Source organism: Paroedura picta, chromosome 1 (genome assembly GCF_049243985.1).
Source record: "Paroedura picta isolate Pp20150507F chromosome 1, Ppicta_v3.0, whole genome shotgun sequence".
In the NCBI taxonomy this organism is placed as follows: Eukaryota; Metazoa; Chordata; class Lepidosauria; order Squamata; family Gekkonidae; genus Paroedura; species Paroedura picta.
This window is the reverse complement of record NC_135369.1, coordinates 31,087,263-31,109,268: the sequence shown is the minus strand read 5'-3', so window position 1 is coordinate 31,109,268 and position 22,006 is coordinate 31,087,263. Positions and strand designations below refer to the sequence as shown.

General features: G+C 47.2%; 1 protein-coding gene across 4 annotated transcripts in view; it reads right to left on the bottom strand.

Moving 5' to 3' along the window:
- Positions 1–7,202: 7,202 nt before the first annotated feature.
- MSRA (methionine sulfoxide reductase A) overlaps positions 7,203–22,006 on the bottom strand; it is a 228,987-nt gene continuing 214,183 nt past the window's right edge. For all 4 annotated transcript variants that reach the window (XM_077332119.1, XM_077332146.1, XM_077332156.1 and 1 more), the window contains one exon: positions 7,203–8,307. In XM_077332119.1, the coding sequence (XP_077188234.1) occupies positions 8,143–8,307 (165 nt within the window). In that variant the 3' untranslated portion in view covers positions 7,203–8,142. The remainder of the gene's footprint in view (positions 8,308–22,006) is intronic.

Below are 22,006 nucleotides of genomic sequence, written 5' to 3'. Positions count from 1 at the left end.
GACCCGTACCTGCTTAGTTTCAGCAAGGCTGCTATATCAGGTTTTCTGTCCAACCAACCTTGAGTTGCCAACTACATCCTGCGGGATTCTTGGAGATATGAGGGTAATCTGAGAAGAGATTTCACTGAAGATCTATGATGGATCCCTCTGAAGGTTCCATGCTCTCCAAGGGAACTAATCTCTGTAGTCTGCAGATACGTTTCCTGGTGACTGACAAGCCTAAAGCAAACCGTTGATTATCTTCATTTACTATTTCTGTCACTTTTGCCCAAAGAAAAACGAAGAATAACATCTCCATGACATTTAACCCCAGTTCAAAAGTTTATTAACATGGTTTAAACTGTGGCTAAGGTTGCCCTTTGTGCAGCAGAATTTCCCACCTTGCCAAAGAATATTTTGTCAGTAATCCCAGAGATACTTTTTCCCACACCAACATTTCAAGACAGTGAACGGATCAAAAAAATCAATAAATATAGAAAATAAATAAAATAATGTTTAAATTAAATATTATAGCCAAAGAGAATTTCTACAATTGCAATGTTTCATGCCAACGTAGCCTGCCTATTCAAGAAAGCTCTTGAAAACATTGTTCAAGTTCAGATTTCACAAGTCTTCAAAAGAATGGAAACCTCCCCCTCCCCTGCCTGCCCCAGTTCAGAGAAAACCACTAAGGGCAGAACTGGGTTTTCTGCAGTGGGTTCTGCAATGTCCTTCCCCTGCCTATTCCCTTCTTTTCAAGTGGAAGATGACAAAAAGACAAAAGGAGAATAAAAGTAAACAAAAATTTTAAAAGAAAGGAACCAAAAAAAGTTATTGGTGAACCAAATTTGAGAGGGCGGGATTGGAAGGATATCTAGAGTATTCTGAAAAAAATGTTCAAGAATCTGAGGAAATAAATCAGAAGAAAATTAAGAGTATTCAGAACATTCAAGAATCTGAGAAAAGGACTTAGAACATACAAGAATCATGTAAAAATTGACAGCTGGACTGTCATCGGGAAGTCACACACCACACCTCCTGGGGGCCGCTCCTCCTTGTTAGAAGCCCCAAGAAGCGGTATGGAGGAAGAGGATGGAGGTGGGGAAGAGCTTCTGATTGGCCCATTGTGGGTCAAGGGACTCCCAGTTTGGGCCAATCAGAGGCCCCCCTGGTACTTCTTGATGGCATGCTAGTCCCTCTGAGTAGCCCTCAGTCGGGAGGGCCCTCTCCCCAAGGACCAATCAGAGGGCCAGCATGTTGTCAGAAGCACCCTTCACATTTTATGTAGTATGATCATGATGATGATATATATGTTATTATATATTATGTATAGCCCCTACTTCTTTGTGTCCCTTTTATACTGCTGTCTTGTTTAAAAAATTAAAAAGTTATCAAAAATAAAAGCAACAATCCTATGGTTAGGCATATAATATTTCATCCCATATTGGGTTTGTCATTTTACATATCTCCACTTTTCATGAGGTGCAAAGGCTATAAGGATAGAAATGTCTTGTAAAACAACCTATTGTTTCAGCTATTTAGATTCTTAAGCTACCATAACATTGCAAAACAAGTAATTGAACAGATGACAAAATAGCAGAGATATGGTCAAGTCCACAGCAGGTTTGAAGATAAGAACATTGCTGCAGTTTGCAAAGAAATATGGAAGAAAAATGGACTGTGGAACATTTTCTTGTAAATCAATTTTAGCAGGCATGGATATGCTTTAAAAAGCTGTCTGATGACAAGTTAGAATAGCTGACTTGGCTTGGAGTGAGAACATGATTGTTCACTTAAGGGAGCCCTATGGAAGTTCTTTGGGAATTGGTAAGATTGCTCAAGGAAGATGTCAACACTTATAGGTTTCAAGGTTGGAGCAGGCTGAGAGACAAAAAAATTCACCAAATGTTTATGGAAACCCCTATGGAAGTTAACAAGCCAAGCTCACGCAACTATCCTTTTAACCTCTTCTAATTTGTGGAATGCAGTTAAAAATAGCAAACTGGTGGGGGAAAGGATGTCAGAACCTACAGAAAAAATGGACATCTGCAGTGCGGAAAGGATGCTGTAGGTGTAGGTTCTTTCTCAGAAATTCCATCATTGCAACAGAAGGATCAATCTTTATTACAACTATAATATAGAAGACAATTATTCTTACGGAGCCTGAAACTGCAGGGAGCCCATGGAAAGAAAAAGAACTTGATCTTGGTCAACCTTCAGAGGACATAGCTGTAGTTCCTTTAGCCCACTCAAGAAGTAAATTGAAAAGCCTTCCAAGCTGAAAAACTCATATTTCTCTGTCGGTCTTGCTAGGAAGAAGGCCAAACCTGGAAAGTAGCAAGAAGAAAAGTGGGTATGCAATTTGACAAAATGTCACCAAGCCTTAATCAGGACACTAAGGTGATTATGCCAGTGTCGTGCTGCGAGGATGCCCCCTTAGGGGTTAGTGGGGGGTGTTGCGGGGGTGCTGGCCCTGGGAGGCCGAGAGGTGGCTTGAGGTTGCCCAAGTACAGAGATGACACAAAAGCTCAGGGAATCCTCATTTAATGTCAAAGCCGGGGTGTTTACAGAGAAGGGGAAGTCACATGAGTGGAGCCTCAAAAGCTCTTGTCATTGGTGCTGCTGGAAGAGTTGTCCTCACTGCCTTCTAGCTCCTCCATCTGGCAGTGCTGCCACTCCTCCATGGTTCCCCTCCTAGCGCTGACCCTCCTGGATCCTCGCCCTCCTCTCACGCCCTGTGCAACTTTTCCAATTATCACCATTCCTTTCCACTCACCAACTCCTCACTCTTACGCACCACCCCTTCCTGTGTCCTTCCCTCCTCTATCCTTCCCTCAGTCCCTGGCTTCTCCCCCTTGTGCTTCCCAAGCAAGGTTACTTGAACCCCACCCCTTCATACCTCAGTGTCTTACTCCCCACCCTCCTGCCTGCACCTCTGGGCCTTCAGCTACGGAAGCCTCTGCTGAACATGGGCCTTGGTCTTTGCCCCCACTGCTGGGCCTTCCATGGTAAGGCCGTGTGCTGCCCCGTGGCCCCCAGGAGTCAAGGTGGCCATTCCTGCCCCTCTTTGATTGTGCTGGTCTGGGCCATTGCCATCAAGCCATGGGTGTCACCCCACTCATTCACCATCGATCCAGCCTTCTTCCAACCCTGTCATCGCAGACTGAGCTGCTGCTGCTGCTGCTGTGGGCAAAGCTCCAGGGTTGGGTGCCCTGCAATGGTCAGCAGCACATTGCTGATTGGGTGAGCGGTCCCTCAGATATGCAGGGCCCCGAAAGTGGATGGCCTTAAAGGTGAGTACCAAAACCTGCTGAAGGGCAGGGTGAATATGTGCCCTCCATGAGGTCCTTGTAAGGATTTGAACAGCTACATTTTGTATCGGCTGCAGTTTCCAGGTAAGGGCCAAAGGTTAGTAGCCCCATGTAGAGTGTTACAGTCATCCAATCTGGAAGGAACCATTGCATGGATCATTGTAGGCCAGGTGGGGAGCCAGAAGTTTTGTCTGGTGCAGATGATAAAATGTCTGGCAAGCTACCATTATGATCTGGGCCTCCATAGAAACGGAGGCATCAAAGATCATCCTTGAATTCCTAATGGTGCACAAAGCTGTCAGTTGCATACCTTCTAGGCAGGGGAGGCACACCTCTTCATTTGTAGCCACAGGACCTCCATCTTCAAGAGATTAAGCTTCAGGTGGCTCCATCGGAGCAACCCAGTCACACAGCATCTAGACCAATGAAACTAGGAGTCTATCCAGTCAGCCGCCCATCAATAGAGCTGGGTGTCATCCATGTACTGGTGACACCCCAGCCAAACCAGCAGTGCAAGAGGATGCATATAGTTAAATAGCATTGGGGAGAGAATCGTGCCTTAAGGCAGTGGTCCCCAACCTTTTTATCACCAGGGACCAGTCAACACTTGACAATTTTACTGAGGGCCGGGGGCGGGGTAGTCTTTTGCTGAGGGACGTCGCCGCCGGAGCACCAGCTCTGCTTGCTTTCCTGCCGGTGCCCCTGACTTCCTCCCACCCACTGGGGGGCGCTGCCAGCAGCAGCTGCGCAGTGCCATGCAGAGGGGGAGCCCCAGCCATGGTGGCCGCCGGACAACACCAAAAGTGAGCCAGCGGCAGAGTGGCAGGGCAGCCCCCGAGGCAGCAGCCAAGGAGGAGGACCAGGCGGAGTCGCAGCCTGGTACCGACTGATCCACGGACCGGTACCGGTCTCCTCACCAGGGGTTGGAGACCACTGCCCTAAGGCACTCCACGTGGGAGTGAACAGTGAGGTGACTGCTCTTCCGAGATAGTCACCCTCTGTCCCTGACCTTGGAGAATGGAAATCAGCCACTGTAAGGGAAGGAGGAGACGTACAAAATACCTCAATTAAATAAAAAAGCAAAGGTGCACTTTGAAACCTCTGTGATAAACTGTAGCGACTCTGAAGCTTTAAACTGTTATTACTCCAGGGAAATCGGCCTTCCCTTTGCCAAGGAGGCTTCTTTAATGAAAGGCAAAAGGCCTCCCTCCCCCTCCAAACAAGTGCAAACCAAGGAGGTAAAAACAGTGTGAGTAAAGAATCAGTGCCGTTATTATACACCATTCTCCCTTTCACTTCCTTTTCACCCCTGTCCCTGGGAAATTAGATTTAGTGCAGGTTTCCTTGACAGTGAACAACAGAACAATTCAGAGATACAATATTCAGCCCAATGCATTCTGTTACTATAGGAACTAGGCATTCTGTACACAATGTGGAGATTCAGTGGGAGGGAAAGTGTTATGTGTTATAACCTGGCCAAGGGCAAACACTTAAATGCACAGATTGGCTGAAAAATAAGGGTTTTTCTCATTCATGAGCTGCTCGGACCCCATGGACTCATTACAGACACAGGATGAATAGATTTCATGTAGCTTTTAGCATGCGCAGGACGGGTTGCACTGGGTGAAGGAGGGGAAGAGTATCCACTTACCCATACTTTGCCTCAGTTACTGGCAAGGACTGTGCCTAAGGACGTCATGGAAAGGAGGCTAGGTTGAGGAGTGATTTCACGCGAGAAGAGCGGTGGTCTTGCAAATTGGGGAAATTGGGTGGACATGGTGTAGGGTTATTTGGCCTAGTTCACAGGCCTCAGAGCTTCCAAGGAAAGCTTTGAAAGTAATATGGAAGTACAGAGAAAACCGAGTGGATTATTTTGGCAGCAGAATTCTGGGTACAAGTGAGACAGCCAAGGGGAGAAAGCGGGAAGTGTTAGCAGCCAGATCCCTCCTCACATTGAGGGGTGGCTCATAGGCAGCCCGGCAGAAACACCTCTCTTTAATACTGCATCATATATTATTGCAGAAGCACACTGCCTGCTGGAACAGATAATGGGATATATGTCGGTTGCATCTCAAACACAAAGGTACATGGAAATATGGATGTCAACCAGATGTCAGTCTCCAGGACATACCTGGGTACGTAGATTAGATTATCCATCCATCTATCCATCCATCCATCCAGTTTCTTACCCGCCACTTCCAAATGGCTTGTGGCAGGTCACAGTCTGTATAAACCCCCCAATAAAATGTCCGTTAAAACCCCAGACATAAAATACAATCATAAAAATAAGAAAAACAAGATACAGTAGAAAAAAAACAATTCCGTACTAACTCACTACATGAGCTACATGAAGAACTTAAATAAAATTGGAGAGAGGACCACTCCTTGTGGGACTTCACATCTGAGTTGGTGGCAGCTTAAATGTCTCTCTCCTATTGCTACCCTCTCTCTGTGACCCCAGAGGAAGGAGATCAGCCATTGGAGGGTCGTCCTCCATATTCTGGTGTCAGCGAGGTGGTGAGCTAGAAGCTCATGGTCGACTATGTCAAACGCTGCTGGGAGGTCTAATAGCACAAGCAGTTGCTTGGTCTAGCTGATGGCGGAAGTCATCTGTCAGGGCAACTAGCGCTTTTTCTACCTTGGGGCCAGGGTGGAAACCTGGCTGGGATAGGCCTAGGACTGAAGTTTCATCCAGGAATGCCAATATTTGGTCTGCCACAGCCCTTTTTACTATTTCCCCCAGAAACTCTAGGTGTGAGATGTGTCTGTAGTTGGTGGGTTCTTGTGGATCCAGCAATGGCTTTTTCAGCAGCAGGCAAACCACTGCCTCTTTCAGCCCCTCCGGGAATTCTCAGGGAGAAGGAGACCTCCAATTTGGGTAACAGAAGGGGTTCTAAACCTTTTGTAAGAAAGGTCAGTGTTGAATTCCTCTTAATATAGGCATCCAATGGAGAAGAGCAATCTGCTTTCCTATTCTCTTTACACCCAGATACTCTGAGAAATGTGAAGATGGTTGGGAAAGGGGGCTGAACATATCCTGTACATTCACATGCAACCTTCCCTCCCCATAACCCTAGAGCTTCTGTTCTCCCTATTTCCAGTCCCTGAGACATTCTGCAAATCAAACAAGATTTGGCTTCTAAGGACCAAACTACATGATACCTGTGACATTGGTAAGGGTGGGGAAATTCCCCCAAAGCATTATAGAGCTCAATTTGGCTCAGGAGCATGGTGCAGGGGGGAGAGGGACTCTAGCCTTCCCTTCTGTGTTGTTTTTTCCCTTCTGCCATGTTCCCTTAGCACATGGTCGATCACAGCAGCACAAACAGGCCCTCCCCCTCAAAAAACAGCTTGGGAGGGAAGGGGCTCTTGCATATGCTCCAGAGCCAAACTGGCCCCTGTAGGGCTTAAGAACTTTAGTTCACTGATGTTATGTGTGAATCACCTAACTTAAACCATGCATATTGTCTAGTTTGGTTCTAAAACAGAGCAAGCTCTTTCTTCTTGTGCTGGAGAGATGGAAATTGCTCACCAGTGTTGTAGTTTGGTTCCCACATTCTTTGATCTAGATGGAATTCTGACCTACAGGGGATTTACTAAGCAGAATTATCAACCCTGCCCATCCTCTGAGCTAGTCAGTGAGTAGCTCTGGCTTGGAGTTTGCACATCCAAAATAACAACTCTTAGTTGCTTTCATTTGCTGTTTGTAGTTCTGTGCTGTGTTACCTTTGAGACAGGATTCTGATCGATCTAGACCAAAGCTGAGGTCAATAGAGCTTACCCTTCTTTTGCTCTCCCAAATAAGACTTGCTCTCACAGCTAAGGAACAATGAAATCCACCTGTAATTCAATTATATACCTTTCAGACCAATAAAACCGATGGTGGAAGAAAAGAATGATGCCAGAATTCAGTTTTGGAAACAACTGTGTTTAATAGCCATTTTAAACAATAACACCCAAGAGTGGAACACTTCAGCTTCCAATTAATACACCTACATAACCTTTATCCAGCATTCCCTTTGCAAAAATTAAACTCTCCAAGCACAGCAACAAATGCACTGAGGCCACAACCCAGCACAGAGTTAAGGGGTTAAGGACACAGTTTGGTAACTAAGCCCTGATGTTATTGGAGGGAGGGGGGAGAATGGAGGTAAGCAACACTGGGAGAAGGAAATGGAGAAGCAAAGTGTGTTTGAACAAATATTCTGGTTAGCCTGCTGTTTCTTTGCTCCAAATCCCTGCAGCGGATTCCCCTCCCTGCCCGCTAGGCAGGGTGTAAATGTGTGTTTTCCTTTACCTCCATTTCTCCACTCCCTGCACATTCCTTCTTATGCTTCCTTTACCTATCAGTTCTAGTCCAGAAATTTCTCTTGTAGATCTTGTGTTAACAGAGGCTCCTGTAGATATGTGGAGGGGAGGGGAGGAGGTATGGTGTAGGGAGCCTGGTTCATACACGTTCAACAAAATTAGAGACACCAGATGAGAGGTGGCATTTCTAATCCGTCCCCTCCATGCTTAAAAAAAAAAAGACCCTCCTAAAACTGGAACACCACAGAAGGCTAAGCCTTCCTCTGCTGTTTTCTATATTTATGGAATTTGATGTGGGAGAGTGTTCAAAAACATGATTTCCCCCATCTGCTGCGGCATCGTTCCCAAAAGGCTTCATGTTCTGTTTTGCTGCATTTATGCAGTGCTCAGCTCTCAACCTTTTGCTTAGGAGAAGATGCCATGGCAGTTGCTTGAGAGTAAGTACGTGGAAGATGGTGGTCAAACTGTGGCGCAAATGCAGAGCGCGTTTATCGCTGTTCCACAGTTTGCACTGAAGTGTTGAACACTGCTGTTGGAGCAAGCCTCACTCCTTCCCTCCGGCAGAACAAGACACCCCGGTGCCTCCAAGCCCGCAGTACCCACTGGGGTGCTTGCTCAGATACTGCTGGTGGTAATCTTCAGCATAGTAGAACTCCAGAGCTTCACGAATTTCCGTTGTGATTGCGCCAAAGCCATTCTCCGTCAATACCTGCCAAAAGCGGGAGAGAGAGGACAACTTAAGGAAGAAGAAGAAGAAGAGTTGGTTCTTATATGCCGCTTTTCCCTACCCGAAGGAGGCTCAAAGCGGCTTACAGTTGCCTTCCCTTTCCTCTCCCCACAACAGACACCCTGTGGGGTGGGTGAGGCTGAGAGAGCCCTGATATCACTGCTCAGTCAGAACAGTTTTATCAGTGCTGTGGTGAGCCCAAGGTCACCCAGCTGGTTGCATGTGGGGGAGCGCAGAATCAAACCTGGCATGCCAGATTAGAAGTCTGACCTCCTAACCACTACACCAAACTAAGAGCAGTTTGTGCCTGTATTAAGAAGCCACATTCAGGGTTGATGATAAATGAGAAACCAGGTAACCCATGTTGCTTAGTGGGGAAGCGTCAGGCTTGGGTTTTGGTTTCAGAATGCCCTGGCCAACTGAAAGGCCTGAAATGCCTCCAGTGTTACTGAATAAGTAGAAATGCGAACAAACAGGAGCAATGCTCATCTGCCAGCTCCAGAAGGTGCAACAGAAATGTTTAATAGCAGGCATTAGTGTACCCCATCCCCAAAGTACTTCCTGACTGTGCAGCCTTGAGATCTTTCCAGATGCCAGAAAAACAGTGGCTTGGATAGCATAGCATCGCTCCCCTTGCGCTTCTCTCCAGCTGCTGTTGATGCTTCCACACGTGGCTGTGCCCGCTTTCTCTGCTGCCAGCACTTCTGCGTGCATAAAGGCTCCTTGACAAGCACTGATCTTATGCAAGCAGAAATGCTAGGGGCAGAGAAAGCAAGCCTGCGCGAGGGCTGGAGAGAAACGTGCCGGAGAACAACGTCATAGGAGCCCAGCCAGTCAGTGGGCCGGACAAGACAAGGATGAGTGGCAACCGACAGGGGAACAGCCACCTTGGAAGTGCAAGTGAGAGAAAACTGGAATGGCCCAAGAAAGTGCTGAGCCCCGGAAAGGGACAAAAGAAGAGAAGGAGGGGACTTGACAAGCAAAGACAGGAAGCAGGGTGGTAGAAACAGGAGAGGGGGTGGGGTGGGCAGTATTATGGTCATTATTATGAATCATTTTTTTATTTTAATTGGGTCATTATTATGAGTCATGTTTGTTGATACACAACAAAAGAAAATCTCCCCCAGTGTTACAGAAGATGCTCCTCTTCATAGTATGGTCTTATTCCACAGTAATGACCATGTATTCAGTTTGGGGCAACACAACTGAAGACGGATGTAGACAAACTGGAGTGTGTCCAGAAGAGGGCAATGAAAATGATGAGGGGTTTGGAGACCAAGTCATATGAGGAAAGGTTGAGGGAGTTTGGTCTGTTTAGCCCAGAGAGAAGATGACTAAGAGGTGATATGATGGCCATCTTCAAGTACTTGAAAGGCTGTCATAGGGAAGATGGAGCAGAGTGGTTTTCTGTTGCCCCAGAGGGTGACTAATGAACTAATGCCCCAGAACTAATGGATTGAAATTAATTCAAAAGAATTTTCAGCTAAACATTGGGAAGAAGTTCCTGACAGAGTGGAACAGGCTTCCTAGGGAGGTGGTGAGTTCTCTTTCTTTGGAAGTTTCCAAGCAGAGGCTAGATAGTCATTGGACAGAAATACTGATTCTGTGAACTTAGGCAGATTGTGAGTGGCTGGGCAGGAAGGATTGTGTCAGTGCTTGGCTCTGGTGGCCCTTTCTTGCATGCCCAGGGAAATGCCAATCACCATTTTGGGGTCAGGAAGTGAATTTCCTCCAGGCCAGAACGGCCAGGAATTCAGGTTTTCTTGGGGGGGGGGGGTGCATCATCTGGGCATGAAATTGGGGTCACAGTGGGTGGGCAGGTAGTTGTGAGTTTCCTGCATTCTGCAGGGGGTTTAACAAGATGACCCTGAGGTCCCTTCCAACTGTGTGATCCTATGAGGGATTTTTTCCTTGTTAGGTAACAATCTCTCAGCTGCACAGCCTCCTGCCAAAGGAGGGCTTGTTTCTATAACAAAATGACTCATTTGGGAAGCGACTGCAAGGTGATTCACACAGAAACCCGGGATCTCTCATCACATCACCACCGTGCTACCTCTGGTCCAAGGCACGTTTTTATCTTTGACACGATGGGAAATGATCACTCGGCACATGCTCCGTTTGTGGAGAAGCAGTGGCAGGGCCAGGATGGACGTGGTAGCTCACCTTGTGAGGTGATGCTGAATTCAGCTGTGTGAGAAGCCCTGAGCACAACCATTCATGCCACCCAAGCAAACAGATTACAAGCTAATAATGATGATGATGATGATGATGATGATGATGATGATGATGATGTCCCATTGAGTCGCTAATGACTCATGGCGACCCTCATGGAGTTTTCAGGTCAGGAGAGGAGCAGAGGTGTTTGCCATTGCCTTCCTCTGCACAGCAGCTCTGCAGTTTTCCCATCCAATTACTAACCATGGCTGGCCCTGCTTAGCTTCCAGGCACTGATGAAATTATTTACTACTACTACTACTAGTAGTAGTAGTAGCAGCAGCTTCCAGGCACTGATGAAATTATTTACTACTACTAGTAGTAGTAGTAGTAGTAGTAGTAGCAGCAGCAGCAGCAGCAGTAGTAGTATCTGCCACTTCCAGACAGACAGCTTGTGGTGGGTTACAATAAGATATCCTCACAATAAAAACATAAAGCCCCAACTATTAAACTACAAAGCATACAAAACAATAGCAGTAATCTCATCCCCAAACTCTCCCTTGCACCGGGCTCCTAGAACATCCTTTAAACTTGTGCCTCAGGGGAAATAAACAGGGAGATCATATAATGTTGTAGTTATGGCGAGGAAGGCCCAGGTCTTAGTCGCTCTGGCCTCAACCAAATGCCTGGCGGAAGAGCTTCATCTAGCCGGCCCCGTGGAACAGAGAAAGCTCTTGCAGGGCGCGTAGCTCTTCTGGGGGCTGATTCCACCAGGTCGGGGTCAGACTAGTCAGGGCTATTCAGTCTGTAAGTTATCAACAACATATTTTTAAACTGGAATTGGGAAGATGGATACCTACTTTGCATAAGTGGGGGGAAATCGCTCTCTTTTTGCTTTAAGTGGGAAAATTTCACATATCGGATATATTATGCAAATTAGACAACTTTGCCTGTCTAATTTGCATAGCCTAGTGTGCTCCTGAAAGGTATATGAGAAAACAAGTCTGTGCAGGGCAATGAAATCCTGCCACTGGTTTTTAAACTCTTCATTTGGTTCTTAAATGCTGCATTTCGATTTGTTATTGAAAAAAGAGCCCATCAATTCAAACATGAAATACATGATTGTCAATCAAACAGAAAAATATTTATAAGGAACAGTTTTCACTATTGCCTTGAAATGATTTCCTCGAATGCAGCAACAAAAAGGTATCCATCTCTCCTTCAATTTCTTAATTATTTGCCCCCAGCCCCTTTTTTTTGTATATCCGTACAGTGACCTGGTGATGATATCCCTGTGTCCGCCCCGTGGAGTTTGTAGCATACGAATTGGCCCCGAGATGAGGCTGGATCCTGACCTAGGTAACCAAGCCAGTGCTAGCACACTGTGCTAGTCACAAGCGCACCGCCAGAAAGGAAGGGAACGGAAGCTTCTCAAGCTCAAGGAGGCAAGCTAGTTGGAAGCATTAGTTCACTGTGCAAACATGAAGAGATTGAGGAGGTACAGCCTGATCTCCGGTACACGGAAATGATACTACAGCCTTCCTTAGATCAATTCTAGACTCATGTGGGTGGAACACTCTGACTTCACATGAATCCCAACTGGGGCTTTGTTTCCTCATTTGTCATCTGCCACAGAAAACAATCAAAGGAAATAGATTTGTCCCATAATATGGATCTTGACATATAAAGTGCAAACTCTTATCTTGCTCTCTCTCTCTCACACACACACACCTCAAAATGGGACCTGCTCTCTTATTTCTATCTTTGCCCAGGCCGGTAAACAAGTTCTGGACTGCTGCCACGTCCGAGAGCCAGCAGAGTAAGCAGGAATTGCACCTGATCGTATTGTACTCATTGAGGAAAACAGCCATTCCGGAGAGTGGCCTCTCCGGATGCTAGCTCTCAGAACATTAATCAGGACCTCTCAGTGTGCCTTGAGCCACAAAAGGATCCTGCTGCATTGGCATTCTGACCAAAGAAAGAACTGTACTTGCATATACATTCCCCACAAATAGGTCCCAATAACATAACCAAGATTGTTCGGAATTGCCTGACAAAGCCACGGGTCGCTGATGGAATCCAGGCTGCTCCCCAGTCCCAAGCAGCCCCTCCACTTGTCTACAGATCTATGCTCCATTTCTTCATGCGGAAAACTCCCAGGACTCCGAGCTCACCCTTCCTGCTTTTCATCCAGACAGAGGATGTAACCTGGCTCACTCTCTTGCATCCCTCCACTCCTTCCAAGTCAGCAAAGAAAAATGTATTTTGCTTTAGATGCAAGCCTCTCGCCTTGCTATCTGGATGAGAATCTGTCCCTGAAGCGCCATTCTGGCTGGCTCCAAACTACTTGCTTGTGTGCCCATGTTTCTGCTGAAGTCCCTGCTTACCACAGCATCATGATGCCCTTTGTGCCCCTCTGAGTCATTTTGATGTCTGGACGCTACACTGGGAACTGATCCTATGTCAAATCTGCATGGATAAGCAGTTACAGTCAATTCCACACACAAACGTACCCCTTTACCTAATGCTGTTTGGCTGCCTGGAATATCTGAATCTTGATGTAGGCTTCTAGACTTGGGTCTCATGGAAGACTTGCCCTTATTCTGACTTACATTGCACTGCAGAATCTTTATGCTGCCTGTAGAACCAAGCCAGCAGCAACTGTAGCACAGGAAGAAGAAGGGAGGAAAGCTTTTGTCCATTCTTGAGTGTAGGACAGTGCTCCATTGGAAAGCCAGCTGCATTCACACAGGCGTCTCTCAGGGGGATACGTGACTCTCCGACCACACTGGGTTAACTGTACCACCTCAGAGAGAACTAGACAAAAAGTGTAAAAGCGTCCGCACAGGTAATGATCAAAATGGGGACAGCCCTGAACACAGCAGCCCTCCCCACTTCCAGGAACTCACTGAAATGCTGCCTGTCCCCTTACGCCATTTCCTCAGTCCCATTTCACATCTCTGGCTGCTTCTGGAAGTGAAAATGCCCTAAGTCAGGGGTAGTCAGCCTGTGATCCTCCAGATGTTCATGGACTACAATTCCCATGAACCCCTGCCAGCGTTTGCTGGCAAGGGCTCATGGGAATTGTAGTCCATGAACATCTGGAGGATCACAGGTTGACTTGTTGCTGTTAGGTGCGAAGTCTTGTCCAACCCATCGCGACCCCATAGACCAGGGGTAGTCAAACTGCAGCCCTCCAGATGTCCATGGACTACAATTCCCAGGAGCCCCTGCTAGCGAATGCTGGCAGGGGCTTCTGGGAATTGTAGTCCATGGACATCTGGAGGGCTGCAGTTTGACTACCCCTGCCATAGACAATGATCCTCCAGGCCTTCCTGTTCTCTACAATTCCCCGGAGCCCATTTAAGTTTGCACCTACTGCCCCTGCCCTAAGTGACATCAAAACACATGTGAGGAGAGGGGAATGTCTGGAGAGGAAGAGCAATGCAGAAAACAAAACAAAAACAGGATGATCTCTCTCTCTCTCTCTCTCTCTCTCACTGTACGTGTGTGTGTATACTGAGAAGGAGGGAAAGAGACTGAGAGACACGCGCGCACACAGAGAAAATGCCATATAAATAAGCAATAGCAATACAAGAAAGTCATAATAATAATGTATAAAACCAACTGCTGGCTGCTATGAAGCCAACCCAAACAAACAGATGATGAAGCTTCTTTACACACCTGAGACTCCAAAAGCTGAAGCAGATACACTTGAAGGGAAGCTACACCACTTATGACTATTTTATTTTTTATTATTGGGTTATTATTTGATCCCAGCATGGCCACAGAAAAACTTTAAGATCTTTGAATACTAGCATGTTGCTGGTCTCCAGCCTGAAGGAGGTGTGCCTGGCCTCAACCAAGGCTGGGGCCTTCTTGGCTATGGCCCCAGCCTGGTGGAACGAGCTGCCAGTCAAGACCTGGAGCCTGACAGGATTATCTAAGTTTTGCAGGGATTTCCACTAGGCCTATATCTATGGCCAACTATCTCCTGGGTTCCCTCCACCAAGTTAGAATCCGATTAAAAGAGCATACTGTCTGTGAAATGGAGCAGGAGGCAGATCAATGAATCAAACAGATTTAACAGAGCCCCATGAGTTTTAAATAATGTTTTAAACTGTGGTTTTATAGATGACCTACACATGATACCTGTTGTGAATTGCCCTGAGTCTGCTTGCAGGGTGGGGCGGTATATTAAAACCAATAAAAAAATAAGCAAACAATTTAAAAACAGAAACGCTGTCTGGAGGAGACCAGCTTCTCTTCCTCCTCATTTATTAGATTTGTTTCCTGCCACTCCCGGCAAGTCATCTCGTGGCAGGTGACACAATAAAACCCCACAATACAACAAAAGCCCATTAAAATCCCATTAAAAAAATTGAACAAGATGGTGGTAAAAATAATCAGCCCTGCCTACAATGGTACGGCGGCTGCGAGGGGCGCCGGAGGGACTGCATCAGCCGGCCACCACCAGAATGATGTTCCAAAACTGAAGGTGGTGTATCTTCTTGAGATGTTCATGAGCTCATGAGACATTACAGAAATGAGAAGGAAGCCTTTCTCACTAACAACGACACCTGGTCTGACAGTGGTGCACATGTCAGTAGAGGCTCCCTCTGTGGGCGGATGGGGGAGGGATCAATGTTTACGCCTGTTGCTTGTCCTGGCCAAAGGGCCAGGTTCTAGGATGTTTCCAAGAGGCATCCCTCCTGAAACTCGGTGAGTCACCGAGCTGTGAATTGGTGCGGCGCTGAGCCGCAGCAGAGTTGAAGTGAAACTTCTTAGCAGTGTTAAGACTTGGTATGTCGAAACGGAAATGAGGTCAGGGTTTTTCTTTCTTTTTTTTTTCATTCTCTGAACTTATGCCAAACAAGTGGGAAGCAGCTGGAGACCCAAGGGCCAAATCTGACCAGCAAATTCTGCCCTACGGCTCACTTACATTTTCCTAGCGGATAAAAGGAACCTTCGTGCTCAAGCTAGTATCCTTGAGTCTGCCGCAGCCTTTACTTTCTGCCCCACTCTTCCTGCAATGCTGCAGCTAACAAATAAGGGGAAGGGGAGGTCAGACCCTCACCTCCATGGCCTTCTTTATGCCCTCCCTTTGGCAAAACCAGGAGTAAAACATCGAAAAGAGAGCTGTGGTAAGGCCGCTCAGCCCTTTGTGGAGAAACGAGGGATTAAAAGTCTGTGTTACAACCTATTCCTTTCTCTGTTGTCAAGGGAGCCAGGAGGTTCTATAGCCCTCTGACTAGGATCTCTGCCTGCAACACTGGAGAGCCGCAAGCATTACTTTGAAAAGTACAGCAGCTTTGTTTCCCCCCTCCCCCTCCATCCATTATACTAAACCTCGACTATTTGTTCAACTATATCTCCCCCCCCCCCAGTCTAAAACCCCTAACCTGACGTACGAAAAAATTACTAGTAGTGACTGCTCACTAAAACAGGGCGACCGGCTAGATTAGGCTTTCTCAGCCAGTTTCCTGAAATCCTGAGGTTCCTTGATGGCCCTGGAAGGGTTTCCTGAATGGGTGAGAGTTAATTTTTATATATTTAAAAAAATTGTTAAACATTTATCACGTAATATGACCCTATAGGGTCATGTCAACCTGTACGCCTCCCCCATGGCCAATGATGGGCCTGCAGGGGGGGTGAAGGGGAGGGGCGCTGAGTGGGCGTGTACACTGCTCTTCTACTTAACCGTATTCTGCATGATTGCGCCACTTCTGGGGTCTCTGAAAGCCTGAGGAATGTTTCAGGGATTTCTCAATGGGAAAAAAGTTGAGAAAGGCTGAGCTAGGTCCTGACTTTAAATCCTGAAAAATGCACTGGTCACCATATTCTGGACCAGCTGAAACTTCTGAAAGTTTTTCCAAGTCTTCCCCATATATACTGCAGAAGTAAGTTTAGGACTTTGCTACAGCATGCGGCAAGATTCTTTTACAGGAGCTGCTACAGTTGGTGTACCTTGTGGCAACTCTGGAATGAGAGAGATGGGGAGGGGCTCTAAGGCAGATGTCCAGTCCCCCACTATGACCTCTTTTATAGGTTCTTTAAATTGCCCACCATCAAATAAAAGAGAGAGAAGCATGGATTTTTTGTACCCTGTTTTTTACTACCCAAACAAGTCTCAAAATGGTTTATAATCGCCTATCATTCCTCTCCCCACAACAGATGCCTTGTGAGGTAGGTGAGGTTGAGAGAGCTCTGACAAAACTAGCCCAAGGTCACCCAGCTGGCTGCTTGTGGAGGAGAAATGGGGAATCAGACCTGGATCTCTAGCTTAGAGGTTACCATTCTTAACCACTACACCAAGCTGGCGTCCTACACCACGGGGGATAGAAGCTTTAAAATAAAAATTGATAGCATGTACGTCCTGTGCTCACTGTATGTCTCTTGTTGGGAAGATGAAAAAAGCAGTGGCAAATCTGCTAGAGACAGCCAAGTGGGGGCTCAGCTGGGGCTCTTTTGGGTGGTCTCTTTAAACTGGACTGTCCAAAAGGGCTGGTCACGTAGACAATCCTGTGAGGTTTAAACCAGACTGCCCAACAGTGCCCAACAAGTAGCTGAACCTGCAGGGAGAACTTTGGACTGGATTTGTCTAACGGAGCCCGCCAAGAAGTTGAGCTGATCCTGTGAGGAGACCGTTTCCCCACAGGCTCAGCTACGGAGAATCTAGCTCCAGGATCAGCTGTGCCGTGGCTAGCAGATTGTTCCCTACAGCATAGCCACTTATGGGGCTGGTTTCTGCTGTATGAGAAGCCAGCCCCAAGCTGAGTCAGCAGGAACAGTCTGTTCCCCCCTGCACAGCCGATCCTCAGGCTGTCTTCTGCAGTCCCTTTAAACTTTAACGGATGCTTTGGGTGAACTCTGTGGCATTGTACATTGTACCTCATTGTACACCATTGTACCCCACTGCTGACTCAGCTTGGGGCTGGCTTCTCATACAGCAGAAGCCAGCCCCAGAAGCTGCTGTGCTGCAGGGGAGTTTAAAGGGACTGCGGTAGAAATCTGACAAGCAGCTGAGAGGTGGGAGCGGATCTCCGTTGTTTTGGGGTCTACTGTTAATCCCCAAATATATCTGAGATTTTCTCAGGATTCCCCCCCTCCCCCCACTACCATTTCCCCAAGAAAACTGGATACATTCAGGAAGTTGAAATATACCAGAAAAATACCAATAAGCTATTTTTCAGGTATATTTTCATGTCAGGTAGACAAATGCACACCCCTAATCACAGGCAAGATGCGAGACGTGGAATGAAAGTAACACAAGGAATTCTTGCGGCCTTTCCAAGAGAACTTGGCATTTGTCGCCCCTCTCCTTCCTGCCAGCCGTGGCACAGCAGCGACTTGGCACGAGTTGAAGAGACAGATGTCAGTCTCATCTGGTTGCCTTGGCTCCAGTTGTTTGTTTAAAATGAACAGCGAAGCCAGGCAAGCATGGGGTTCTTTTGTGCACAGAGAGAAAGGAAACGAGCAAAGCCCTTTTGGTCAGTGCCTCCGTCTCCTGAAGCTTATAGTGCATTGCGTGACTTCGATGAATGTGATGAGGCTTGCAAAGCAAATGCAAAACACAGAACCACCAGGCCAAAATTTAGACAAAGGGGGTACGGTATGTTTGACAGCAGCAGCTTTTTGTGGGATGCCTAGCGAGGAACAAGCGATCTTTCGGCACGAGGCACCGGTGGCTCCAGGCCATCAGGAATTCTGAACAGGGCCTCACTTAACACTGTGACCCGCAACACAAGTTCTTAGATGCCACTGTGGCACTTGAATGAATGATTTACTGGGAAAGAGCCTTGGTGCACAGAGGCATGACAAGTCACAGAAAGGGCTATAAATACTGAAGTAGGAAGGGAATACAAAAGACACATTCAAGCTAAGTGTGCCTTAGATCGTGGCCTCGTGTTTGTCTAATCCTCGGGCCGACACACAGGTTTGACTGGCAACATGGATGACAACTGTAACAGAGCAAGGTTGTGGCACTGCCACAGAACAACTTAATGTTCCGGACCTGGGGTGCAGTCAGAGAAAGTAGTCAGTCACTGGCTACTAAAAACAACTTTAGCAGTAACTTGTAATGGGAAGATTTGGATGGACATGAGCAGTTCCTGTTGGCAGCAGGGGATACTACCCGTAGTAATGGCTTTCAACTGCGTGTAGAATGGCATTGGCTAGATTTCAGTGTGGGGGGTTCACAGCCAGAGTAGTTCAACAGTGAAATAGGCTGCCTAAGTAGGTGGTGAGCTCCCTCACAGTCTTCAAGCAGCGGCTGGACAGATACTTGATGCCTTAGGCCAGGGGTAGTCAAACTGCGGCCCTCCAGATGTCCATGGACTACAATTCCCAGAAGCCCCTGCCAGCATTTGCTGGCAGGGGCTTCTGGGAATTGTGGTCCATGGACATCTGGAGGGCCGCAGTTTGACTACCCCTGCCTTAGGCTGATCCTGCATTGAGCAGGTGGCTGGACTTGTCCTGTATGGCCCCTTCCAACTCTATGATTCTATACTTCCTCCTTTCCATGTTTTTCTGCTATTTATGGGCATTGTGAACAGGTAGTTTTGAACTGGACTGCCCATTAGAGGCCATTGCTCAATCTGTTACGGCATCCGCTTGGCATTCAGAAGGTCCCAGGTTCACTCCCCAGCATCTCAAGTTGAAAGGATCGGCTAGTAGGTGTTGTGAAAGACCTGTCTGAGACCTTGAAGAGCTGCTAACAATCTGTGTAGACAATACTGACCTTGATGGTCTGATTCAATATAACACAGCTTTATGTGCTCAAGTGCACCTGCACGGGGAGCCGATAATGCCTTTATGTATTCCATCTTCCTCTGTGTATGTGTGTGAGAGAGAGACAGATACAACTGAACAGGAAAAATGCCCCAAGAGTCTGGGTGATGCAGAAGTCTAGCAGGGTGATGCAGAAGAAACTCTCACTCTGCATGTCAAAGGATAACCAATTAATGTCCCGAAGCCCTAAGAATGAAGAACTCCTAGTAAAAGAAGCACAGGCAAAATGGCTGAAGGCGAACAGACCATCAGTCATGTCACTCAAATTAATGCCAAATGTCAGTCAATGGCATCCTACCCTAGAACTTACCTCTATTCCATCTACCGTATTGAGCAGAATTGGAAGAAGCCTTCTTCCAACGTAAGTGGCTCTTCCACGGGAGAACAAGCCACTTAAGAGGAAGGAGGTCTTCTTAGGCTGGAAGATAGAGCCTTGGAAGGTGGTTGGATTTACTTGTAGGTTTTCAAAAGGAATCCACACTAAGGCCTCCCAGGGCCAATAGCTGTCAACAGAAGAGAGCACTGAGCCTGTCTCCATACTACATAATTGTTTCAAAACACTGGCCTGTACTCCCTGTTGCTATTTCCCTGCTAATAAAATGCTCAGTTTAAAATGTATATATTTAGTTATTTTATTTGTTCTATATTTATATCCCACCACTTCTGGAACAGCTGGCCTGCAGCAGTTTACAACAACATAAAAATTACAATAAAACTGATCAAAAATTCCCTCCCACCCTCCCTAACCACCCACTCTCATTCCAATAAATCCCCTTACCAGCCCAGACAATGTCACTGGCAGGCGTCAATATCAGATGAAGCAGTAGAGGTGCCCAAAGGGTGCCAGAGGAAGGGCTAGATATTCCATAATTCAGCCTCAACCAAACACTTCGTGCAAGAGCTCCATCTTGTAGGCCCTGTGGAGCTGTAAAAGCTCCACCAGGGCCCTCAGCCCTCCAGGCAGGGGCCAAGACTCTGGTTGACACCAGGTGAATCTCACAAGGACCAGGGACCTCCAATTTATTCACACCCACAAAGCACAATGCCCTGCAGGGGGCACAGGGGATTAAATGGTCTCTCAAATACATTGGGCCGAGACTACAAATGACCTTGCAGGTCAAAACCAGATTCTTAAACTTCATCCTGGAAACTTCATCTGGTAACTAATGCAGCTGCCCCAACACCGGCTGGATGTAGGCCCTTCACAGTGTTCCTGTGAGGACTAGCAGCTGTATTTTGCAACAGTCTCCAGGTCAAGGACAAGGGTAGGACTGAGTAGAGCAAATTACAGAAGTCTAGCCTGGAGATGACTATCGCCAGGATCACTGTGGCAAGGTGTTCATGAGAAAGATAGGGCAGTGGTGCCCATGCTTGACACAGATGGACAAAACGCCAGCTGGCCTACCTTGGTGATTTGGACCTCCATAGATAAGAAGGAATCCAAATCACTCGCAAGTTCCTGGTGGGGTGTGAGATCTCCAACTGCATTCCATCCAGGGTTCGTAAATGTGCTTCCAGCTCTGTCCCATTCTGACCAAACCACAGGACCTCAGTCTTGGTAGGGTTGAGTTTCAACCAGCCTATCTTGAGCCAAACTGTCACTGCTTCCCAACAACTGGCAGATCTTTCTGGGGAGGGGGGGTTGGGGCAGCTGTCCATCCAGAGAAAGAGCTGGGTGTCATCAGCATACTAATGACAAACCAGACCAAACCTCCAGAGAAGTCGGGCCAGAGAGTGCATAAAGATGTTAAACAAGGTAGGGGGAAATGCTTCCCCCTGCGGATCTCCACCAGGCAGATGGTAGGAGCATGACTGCTCATCCCCTACGGCAACCCTCTGTGTCCTTTCCCAAAGAAAGGAGACCAGCCATTGAAGGGCTGTCCCCTGAATTCTGGTGAGGTGGTGCAGCAACAACTTGTGGTCGACAATGTCAAATGCTGCCGACAGATCTAACAGCATGAGAAGAAGCATGAAGTACACAGTTGAAAGTGAAGTTTACCCGATCTCTTATGACAGGCCTAAAAGGTCTGTCTAACAGACAGGGCAAAACCTTGGAAACTGGCGGACTGATGGCCAGGCAGTAAATGCCTTTCAGCCCCTGAAGCCACCGTTCCAAGTGAAAACTCGCCTGAAGCCGACCTCTTACCAAGTGCTGAGATCCTTCTCTGCGGCCGAGTGGGCCTGCTCGTGTGTGCCATTCTGCACGCGCATCAATGTGCCTGAGAAGAAGGCTGCTTTGTACAGGAACTTGCCAACAACAAACCCACTTTTGGCGCCATCTGCTCTGAAGAGAGCAAGCACCTGTTCGGAGCAGCTGCCGAACGCGGAACATAGGTAAGAGAAAAATCAGTTTCATTCTCGACTTGGCCTGCTGCAGGTAACACATGGCCCTCTCCGACAGGAATGCCAACTGTTCCCTTTTAAGCTTGTCCTAATTAGGAAGCGGAGAGCATTGTGAAATCTCAAAACTGTTCCGTTAGATTATTGCGGGAAGTTTCAAGAGATGCGATGGCAGCCCCCTCCCTCCCCGTCAGCTTCTGTTGTTCTTTTTACTAAAATGCCCAAATATGGGGAGGGGGGAGTGAAAAGAGCATCCCAAACTCTTTTCTCACCCTCACCCATGTCTTTTCCTAGTATGGCAGCCTTTGTCGGTGTGTTGTCCTTTTGTGCAATCACAGGATAAACACACGCGCGCACACGCACACACACGCAGCCTTTAGTTCTCATTTACAAATAA